An 8,943-nucleotide genomic window follows, 5' to 3' on the forward strand; every position below is an offset into this window, starting at 1 on the left:
CCCCCCCCCCCCCCCCCCCCCCCCCCCCCCCTCGCCAACTGCCATACACTCGCGCACCACACATCTGCCCGCCGCCGCCACCGCCACCGCCGCTACCGCGATCACCACCATGTCGGAGGCCCCGCACCTTGGGTTTGCCTCGCCGGCGCGTCCAAACGTGCCGATGCCAGCCCCGGGCCCGAACTCGCCAGCGATGCCCGGCGCCGAGGCCTGGTCGCCTGGGTCGCCCTCGGCGGCGCTGGCCATGTCCATGTTCTCGATGCCCGGGCGCACGCCGAGCACCGAGCCGGCCCTGGCGACGCCGGCGCCGGGCGGCTTTTCCGCGCCGAGTCCCGGGCTGGGACCCGCATCGCCGGGGCCCAGCGCGTCGACCCTGCGCGGGGCCGCCCTGCACCCGGGCTTCGGAGAGCCGGATGACCTGTTCCCGCCGACGCCGTCGCGGCCCGGGTCCGGGGTGTCGGCCACGGGCCCGGGCGTCGCCAGCCCGGCGGCCGACGTGCTCACGCCCACAGCCCCGGCTGTCGCGGCCCAGGGGGATGTCATTCCCGGTGATGCGGTGGGGGCCCTTTGCCGTGCCCTGCGGCATGAGGTTCTTCCGCGCCTGGCCGGGCGCTCGGTGGCCGTCCAATCGACCGATCCCCTGGTGGCGCTGGCCGTGCGGACGGCGCTGGCGGCGCCGGCCGGCGGGGCCTCGGAGTCCGGGCCCGAGCCACACTCGCGCCCGGCGTCCGGTGCCCTGGAGGGCCTCACCGTTGAGGACCATGTTGCCATCGGGTGCGCGAAGCCACATGAGCACACACACACACACACACGCACACACACACACGCACACGCGCATGCATGCACAATGGGCTGTGTGCGCCGCGGTCTCGAGCGCGCGCGCGCGCGCGCGCGCGCCACCGACCTCTGACCCGTCTGTTCCCCCCCCCCCCACCCCCCCAACAAACAGAGCTCTCTCTCGGATGCTGATCCACTCGGCGCGCGAGGGCCAGGGCAACAGTTGCCTGGTGACCGGGTCCTCCGCGTCGGGCAAAACCCGCGTCATCGAGTATGCGCTGGCGGCACTGCGGCTGGCCTGCCGAGCGGGCTTCGACCCGAACCGGCTGTCCGAGTGCCTGGAGGGGCCGGAAGGTGCGGCACCGCGTCTGGTCCGGCTGTCGGGCCTGGCGGCGGTCGACGAGCGGGCCGCCCTCTTTGACATCGCGCGGCAGCTGAGTGCCGAGGATGCCCTGGCGGCGCGGCTGGAGCAGGCCCCGGCTCGGGCACATGCCGCCGGGCCTGGCGACATCTCGGACGAGGAGGATGACGAGGAGGCCGCCGGGTCGGGCGGCCGGCGGTCCAGCCGCGAGGCGGCCTCCGCCGGCCGGCGTCTCGACGTGGCCGATGCCCTGAATGCCGTGCTGGCCACCCTGCGCGTGGGCGCCGGGGCTGGGCCCTCGGGCCCGGTGGCCACGCCGGCCGGCGGCGGGGCCACCCCGCCGGTGGTCTTTGTCCTGGACCATGTGGAGTATTTGGTGTCGGGGCGCCATGGCCGGCAGGCGCTCCTGTACAGCCTGCTGGAGCTGACCATCGCCCTGACCGAGCGCCCGGTGCTGCTGGTGGCGGCCACCTCGCAGTCGGATGTGCTGGAGTCGCTGGAAAAGCGAGTCCGGTCGCGCTTTTCCAACACCCTCATCCGGGTGGACCCGCCGCACCCGGCCGAGCGACTGGCGGACATGCTCTTCATCCATGGGCACTGGGGCCCGGACCCGGCCGGGGCCCTTGGCGCTTGGAATGCCCAGGTGGAGCGCCTGGCCGCTCGGCTGGATTGGGCCTTGGAGGAGGTGGTCGGCGATGCGCGGGACTTGACCCGGGCCGCGGCCAACCTGGTGGCCGCCGGCCTGGCCGAGCTGCAGGAGGCGGCCCGGCGCCCGGAGCCCCCCGGCCCCGTGGCCATCGGGCCCTTGCTGTCACCCGAGGAGCTCCGGCGCCAGTGCCGGCGACAGGCCCACGCTCGCAGCACCCCGGCCCGCTTGCAAGACCTGTCCGTCCTCCAGCTGGCCCTGCTGGTGGCCTCCTTCCGGTTGCCGTTCTACACGACGGCCACCCACTCGGCCGGGGCCGCGCACAAGATCCGCGGTGGCCGCGGCGCGGCCGGGTCCCTGAGCAGTTCGGATGGCGCCCTGCTGGCCGGGAGCACGCTCTCCGGCGAGCCATGGCCCGTCTTCAATTTCGACATGGTGCACCATACCTACACGCAGTTTGCCCTGCGCCAAACTTCCCACCACACGGACGTCTACAGCCGGCCGGTGTGTCAAAAGGCCTTCGCCGACTTGGTGGCCCTGGAGCTGGTCATCCCGGCGGTCGGGGCTTCCGGCAATGTGGTCAATTCCGGGGCGGCCGGGTCGATGATGGTCCGCTCGGCCATCAGCGAGGCCGACCTGCAGGCGGCCATCCGCACGCGCCCCGAATGCCCGGTCATGCTGCGGCTGTTTGCCGGGGTGTGAGAGGGTGGCTTGGCGTCGGTCCTTGCGGCGGGGAGGGCCTGCCGCCCGGCTGCTGGGCCCCGGCCACCGCAGACACCGGCACACGCATATACATATATATACACACACACACAGGAATGGACCTCACACCCACATGTGTGCTCGCCTCTCACGGGCGGGATGTTGGGCGCGCGGCCGGGCGAGGGCAGGTGGTGGACCGTGAACCAGGGCGGCAGAGGGGGAGGATGTGGCAGCCCACATTTGCATCGGTCCGGGAATCACAGCCGCGCAGCCCGCGGCCTCACCCGGGCGCGCTCGACCTCCCCCCCCCGCCCCCTTGGTAGATGGGTGACCGGGAGATCGTGGGGCTCGCAGATAGCTCCCAACGATCCGACGTCGATCGTCGCCCCGGCGGGTGTCCCCTCTCCCAGCCTCTGGCCGGCCCCTTTCAAGATCGGCCCCGGCGGGCATGGGCGTCCCACAAGCACATGCACCTGCTCCTCCGCCCCCCGCCCTCCCCCCCCCCCCCCACACACACACGCATACATACGCGCCGCCGCCCCCCGCCACGTCGACTATCTCGCCACACATCGCGTCCTGGAGAGGACATGTCGCTGCGCCACTTTCTCGGCCTCGAGCCGGATGACCCGGAGCCCGGGGCCCGGCCCGCGGTGACGGTTGTTTCGTCTGCCAACTTCTTCTCCGATTCCGACCAGGCGCTCACGGACGAGGAAGAGGCCGGCGACGAGGCCCACCACAGTGGCGGCCCTCAGGGCGATGACCCCGCCACCACCGAGGCCGATGCGCAAGCACTCGCACACACGCGCGCCCTGCTGGCACAGCTGTTTGCCGGGCAGGTCGTGGGGCCCGGCGGCCCGGGCCGCGAGTCGGCCTTCGTGGCCGGCCTCGCGCTGGCGGCCCTCCTCCCCCGGGGGTTCCTCTCCTCGCCGGCGCCATCCGGCCAGGCCGCCAAGCCATCGGGACTGCTGGATTACCCCGGCCAGGGTGGGGCTCCTGCGCAGGGCTTCTGGACGGTGGCCCGGCTGAATGCCGAGGTGGGTGGGATCGCCAGGCGCCGTGCCGGCCAGTCCGACGCCGCCACTCGGATCCGCTTCGGCGAGGGGGCTCTCTCGGAGGCGGCTCTCCGCTTCCCGGACGGCCCGGTGCCCCGGCCCGGTGTCACCCTCTCGCCGGACTCCCACCACCATTCGGGGGAGACCTTTCGCAATCGCGTACGACCCCATCTGGGAGATCCCTCCCCCGGTCGACCCGGGGCGGGAGTGCACGCGCGCTTGCACACACACACACGCACGCACACACACACACACACACACACACACACACGCACACACACACGCACACATGCAGGCATCCTCACTCACTCCCGCGCTCGCTCGCCTTCCCTCATCTGGCCGGTGCTCCCTTCGGCCATTCTGCGCGCTCTGCGCAAAGATGCTGGCCAATGTGCTGCTGTTCCTGAAACGCCATCTGGCCACCTGCCCAGCCGACCAGGCCGTCTGGCTGTGTGATGTGCTGGCCTGCGCTCTCCGCGGCGCGGTCACGGCCGAACTGTGGGCCGACGCCCTGGCCGCGGTAGATGCCTGGGGCCGGCCGACCGTCGGCCCCGATCCCAGCCCTGGGCCGTCCACCGGCCCCGAGGCCGAGGAGGCCGCCTGGCAGTTGGCTCTCGATGAGCGGCTCCTCCGCGAGGGGGACGCCCTGGCCCTGCTGCTGGACATGATGCAGGCGGTGCTGGAGCGGGTGCGCTCTGGTCCGGCCGATCCGGCGTACTGGACGCCGGTGCTCGTGCGGCTGATGGCCGCCTGCGCGCCCTTCCTCGCCCGGCCACTGGGCCTGGCTGAGGGCCTCATCCCGCCGTCCGTCCTGGCGATTGGGGACTTCCCCTGGGCCGGGCGCGTGCCCGGGTGGAAGCGCACGGCCCTGGCCGAGGCCCTGGCCGGCGCGGCACATGGCCTTCCCCCCGTCGACATGGCTGCCGAGGGGGGCCCCGGCCAGTCGGCCACCCTGGAGGCCGTGGCCGCGGTGGGTCTCCTGCGAGGGGCATGCATGCGGGCCGCGACGCTGGCCCGCTCCCTGGCCGGGCCCCAGAGGTCGGATCTGGTTCAGCTGGACCCGCTGCTGGTGGCCGGGATTCTGTGGGCCACGCACACGGTCCGACGGGGGGAAGCGGCCGGCAGCGGGGAGCTCCCCCCCGGCACCGGGGTCATTGGGCCCGGGGCTGCGCATGCCCTGGCCATTGACACTGGCCGGCTGGCGCTCCTGCTGCTGGAGGACCACACCCCGATGGTCCAGCTGACCGGGGCCGCCGTGTTGCTGGGGCTCTTCGGCCCGCGGGAGTACTTCCACCCGGCCGCCCCGGATGCCGGGCTCAGCCACCGGCTGTATGACCGGCTTGAGCCTGTGTGGCATGGGGTCCGGCTGGAGCGCGCCGGGCGCCTGGCGGCTTTGGAGGATTCCGGGCTCGGGGCCCTGCTCCAGGCGCGCCTTTGCCAGGCGCTGACGAACTTCTCCGATGCCGGGGGCGTCGGGCCCGGGGGGCTGGCCGAGCGGCTGGTTCTCCTGGCGGCCATTCGGTCTGTGGGGGCCGGGAATCTGCCCGTCCGGTCGGTTGGCGTGAGCCTGGCCCCCGGGGCCGATGAGGCCGGCATCGGGGACCTGGCGCCCGAGGAGCTGGCCATGCGTCTCGACCCGGCTGCCCTGGCGGCGGCCGTCCACCATGCCAGCTCGCCGCCGGTGGTGGCCGCGGTCGAGCCGGTCCTGCTGGCCTTCAGCACCCTCCTTCGGCAGGCGGCCCACGAGCCGCGCCTTCCCCGGCGCCTGGTACGTGCCGCGTGACACCCGGCCTCCCGGCCATCTCTTTGCCCTCCCTCGAGCAAGATGGCAAGAGGCTGCGCCCTTTCCCCCCTGCGTGCTCTCTCTCTCTCTCCCTCGGTCTCTTCTAACACGCATGGCTGCGCCCGTCAAACGCCCGCCTGGGGGGGGGGCGTGAAAATGGACAGGTGTACATTCAGATTATCTCCCGGTTTATGACGGTGGTCGGGCCGTTCAAGTGCATGACCGACATCGAGGTGCGCGGCCTCTGCCCGCTGGCTGCTTGTCCGCCCGGTCGCCCGGCTAACTGTCCCTTCTTTTGTTTCCCCCCCCCCCTCTGGGGCCTCGAGCAGCTCCTGGTCACCATCATGTCGGAGTACTTCCCGACCATGAGCGTGCGGTCAGGCGAGGAGGATGGCCTGTATGTCGGTGCATCGGCTGCCACCGGGCATGGCGCGCTCGGCCGCGCGGTGCTCGAGGAGTTTGTCCCGCAGTTCCTGCGGTCGTGCTGGCCGCGTCTTGGTGGGGTGCCAATCCGGCAGCCAGTCCTGACGGACGCCGCGGTGGCCGCCTCGCCCGTTGGCCAAGTGTACACGGCGCTCGGCGGGGGAGGGCCTCTCATGCGTCCCCTCCGGTCGAAGGGGTCCGAGCGTCTGACCGCCGCACTGATTGAGTACTATTGCCGGGCCTTCCTTTGCGGTATGCCTTTTCATCCTGCCCGTCCTGCGCCTGGGCCTCGCCCTCTCTCTCTCTCTTGCTCTCACTTGGCCTGCTGTGCCGCACCTGCACGCGTCTGTGGATGGACCCCCCCCCCCCCCCCGCCAGGCACTGACCTCATTGGCACAAAAAAAAACACCTGCACGCAAACACGCACGCGTGCACATCTGTCTCTGCAAATACATGGCCGGACACCTCAAAGAATTCGACGACTCCCCCGAGTGGCGCCGGCAGGTGGCCATCTCCTACCAGCGGGACGTGCGGCCACTCCTACATCCGGACATCGTGCAGGTACATGCATGCTACACGCGCAGACAGACACACGCATGGATATGCATATTTGCTTGTTTGCTTGGATGGACACACCCAAACACGCACCCGGGTGGACCGGGGCTGGCGCTCTCTCCTTGTTCCCCCTGCCCCGGCTCTCTGGCTGGTGCTGACCTCTTTCTCTCTCTCACACACACACACACACATACATACAAACATACATGTCTTCTTCCCCCCCCCCCCCACCTTGATCATGCCAGGCGCATGAGCGGGAAATCGTCCGCCTTGAGTCGGATCTTGCTCTGCTGTTTTACGGACTCGACGAGTAGCACCCAGCCATGCCCCATGCTCCCAGCCCTGCCTCTCTCTCTCTCTCTCTCTCTCTCTCTCCCGTGAGCTAACTGGCTAACTTGCGAACTCCTTCCTCCTGCAGGAGGAATGGCGAATACACCAGCAGCCCTCAGACACATGCGCGTGGGGGGGGGGGGGGGGACACATCAGCAGGTCCATTCGGCCGGACACGGCTTGGGAGGGGGAAGGGGGAGCGGAGGCCTATTTCAGAGGCGGGGTCGCCAGGTCGATGTTGGCTTGGCGCGCGACGGCCTCGCACTCGGCCAACTGCCGGCGCAGGCGCAGCAGCGGCTCGCGGCCCTCCCGGATGATGACATCGTTCAGGAAGGCCTCCTGCTTGTCCAGGGCCTGGACTCGCCGGCGGAGAGCATGGAGATGCTCCGGCCGGAAGGCCGGCAGCCCGGGATCCCGATCGAGGGGCTGCCGGCTGGTCGATTGCCGAGCGCGGTAGATCAGCTCGGCCTCGATGCACAGGAAGTCCTCGCGCGCGGCCATGCCTTCGCAGGTTTCCGAGAGGGCACGGCCGACACGCACGAGGGCTGCCACGGCGGCTTCCACATCCGCACGACCAACCGGACGCGGATTGATGCGCGCATTGCGGCCCGGCGCTGTTGCCTCCCCGGGACCCGGGTCCCCGGGCGCTTCCGGTGGCGACAAGACCCCCAGCAGCCCGGCGAAGGCCTCATGGAAGGCGGCCAGCTGGCGCCAAGATCGCTCAAGCAGGAGCTGCGCCGGTTCCCCGGCCGGGGGGGATGCTGAGCTGTCCATGGTGAGGGGGCACCCGGGGCGGAGGGGAGAAAAGGAAATGTGCGGCGAAAGGGGCGGGGGGACGAGGGGGGGGGGGGGGGGTGTGATGGGGTGTGGATGCTTGGCGGCACCGGGAGCATGGCTGTCCTTTGGGTTTCTGCGGGAAGAAAAGCAGCAGCTGAATCCTGTCTCGTGGCATGCGTGGGGGGGGGGGGGGGGGGGGGGGGGGGGGGGGGGGGGGGGGCGGCAAAGAGCCGGGCAGAGGCTGGGGAAAAAAAGATGGGGGCGGAGGGCGAGAGCGGAGGGCGAGAGTCTGTCGGGATTGGCCCCCGAGCCTGAGGGGCATCCCGCCAACGGGGGGGAGGCGTTTATTCCCGGGGAGGCGGCCCGGATTGAGGTCCCAGCGGACCCGGCGGCCATTTTGGATATCACACAGATTTTAAAAAGGCCCCGTTCCATCATGTGGCATGCCCCGGGCAGATCATGCACTTTGGTGGTCGCCGGGCCGCGCGCGCGCACGCGTGCAGCTCCCTGCCGGCGTTCTCCGGCTCCGTCTCCTCCGCAGGGGGGGGGGGAACAGGGCGTGCGGCGGGACCCCCGGGGGCCGAAGGGCGGCCGCGGGAGGGGCTGGGTCCACCGACAACCCTGGCGTCGGGACACATGCACCAGTAGTCAGGTCCGTGCGCATGTGCTTGCTGCCCGTGCGTGTGTGCGCGCGGGCGCCCGCGCTCGCACGCTCGTGGAGTGCCTGCACGCGCCCTATCGGCCCGCCCTGGTCGCCGGCCCTGCCCCTCAGCAGAGTAAGCCCGAGTGTGGTGCTTACCGAGGGCCGCGGCGAACACGCGCACGGATCACCCCAGACTGACATCAGCGAGCAGAGCCATTCATGCTGGGGCCCGGTCACCGGCCCGGGATTGCCCTCGAAAACGTCTTGGCCCCCACAGCTGCCCGGGCTGCCTCGGCTCCGGTAAACGTGAGCGGCACACTCCCGGACGCTGCCCCCCCCCCCCATTCGGCCTCCCCACCCCCCGGGGGAGGGGCGGGGGGGCAGCGTCCGGGGTCGCTCGGACCGTGCCCCCGCGCAGCCGGGGGAGGGTCGGCCAATTAACGGTCGACGGTGGCGCCATCCGGCCGGGTTCGGTGCACGGATGCCCCTCCGGCTGCCGGTCGAGCGGGGCCTGACCGGGGGGTGGGGCATTTTAAAATGTGCCCGTTGCTTGTGCTGCCCGCGCGCCCTTCTCGTGTGCTTGCGGCGGCCCCCGGGGGCGGCGGCCGAAGAAATGCACTCGCAGGCAGGAGGGCGCCCTGCCTGATCCCGTTGGGAAGGCCCCGCGGCGGGGTGGCCCGCGACGGTCCCGCGCGCCCTTCCTCTCCGGCGCGGCAGCAATCTGGGCCCCTGGTCCCGGCGCCTCCCGCCCCCGGCGGAGGCACTCCATCTAGTGCTTCATCCCGCTTCGCCGCCCCGCCCCCCCCCCCCCCCCTTGGCCGGGGGCTGGAGTGCGTCTGACGAGCCTTGGCAGGGGTTCGCCGAGCCCCTTCATCCTCACGCCCAGAGCCCGGG

The 8,943-nt window shown here is 71.3% G+C and overlaps 3 protein-coding genes across 3 annotated transcripts; 2 read left to right on the forward strand and 1 right to left on the reverse strand.

The window, feature by feature from the left end:
* Positions 1-109: 109 nt before the first annotated feature.
* On the forward strand, positions 110-2,596 carry H696_04264 (hypothetical protein; the record flags this gene model as incomplete). Its single annotated transcript, XM_009498142.1, has 2 exons — positions 110-774; positions 950-2,596. The coding sequence occupies 2 exons, from the start codon at positions 110-112 to the stop codon at positions 2,484-2,486; spliced, it is 2,202 nt and encodes a 733-aa protein (XP_009496417.1). The 3' UTR covers positions 2,487-2,596.
* A 412-nt stretch (positions 2,597-3,008) lies between these two features.
* H696_04265 (hypothetical protein) lies at positions 3,009-6,663 on the forward strand. Its single transcript, XM_009498143.1, has 6 exons — positions 3,009-3,697; positions 3,918-5,306; positions 5,486-5,554; positions 5,651-5,996; positions 6,217-6,305; positions 6,545-6,663. The coding sequence occupies exons 1-6, from the start codon at positions 3,074-3,076 to the stop codon at positions 6,611-6,613; spliced, it is 2,586 nt and encodes an 861-aa protein (XP_009496418.1). The 5' UTR covers positions 3,009-3,073; the 3' UTR covers positions 6,614-6,663.
* A 104-nt stretch (positions 6,664-6,767) lies between these two features.
* H696_04266 (hypothetical protein) lies at positions 6,768-7,470 on the reverse strand. Its single transcript, XM_009498144.1, has one exon. It carries the CDS (start codon positions 7,401-7,403, stop codon positions 6,837-6,839), a length of 567 nt encoding a protein of 188 aa, XP_009496419.1. The 5' UTR covers positions 7,404-7,470; the 3' UTR covers positions 6,768-6,836.
* Positions 7,471-8,943: the final 1,473 nt, after the last annotated feature.

The sequence above is a fragment of the Fonticula alba genome (genome assembly GCF_000388065.1).
Source record: "Fonticula alba strain ATCC 38817 unplaced genomic scaffold supercont2.7, whole genome shotgun sequence".
In the NCBI taxonomy this organism is placed as follows: Eukaryota; order Rotosphaerida; family Fonticulaceae; genus Fonticula; species Fonticula alba.

Bases quoted from the DNA above. Each gene is read 5' to 3' on its own strand.
- H696_04265 (XM_009498143.1), top strand. From the start codon at position 3,074: ATGTCGCTGCGCCACTTTCTCGGCCTCGAGCCGGATGACCCGGAGCCC. The intron at 5,997-6,216 runs GTATGCCTTTTC...GACACCTCAAAG, and splicing joins TTGCCGGGCCTTCCTTTGCG to AATTCGACGACTCCCCCGAG. The intron at 6,306-6,544 runs GTACATGCATGC...TGATCATGCCAG, and splicing joins TACATCCGGACATCGTGCAG to GCGCATGAGCGGGAAATCGT.
- H696_04266 (XM_009498144.1), bottom strand. From the start codon at position 7,403: ATGGACAGCTCAGCATCCCCCCCGGCCGGGGAACCGGCGCAGCTCCTG.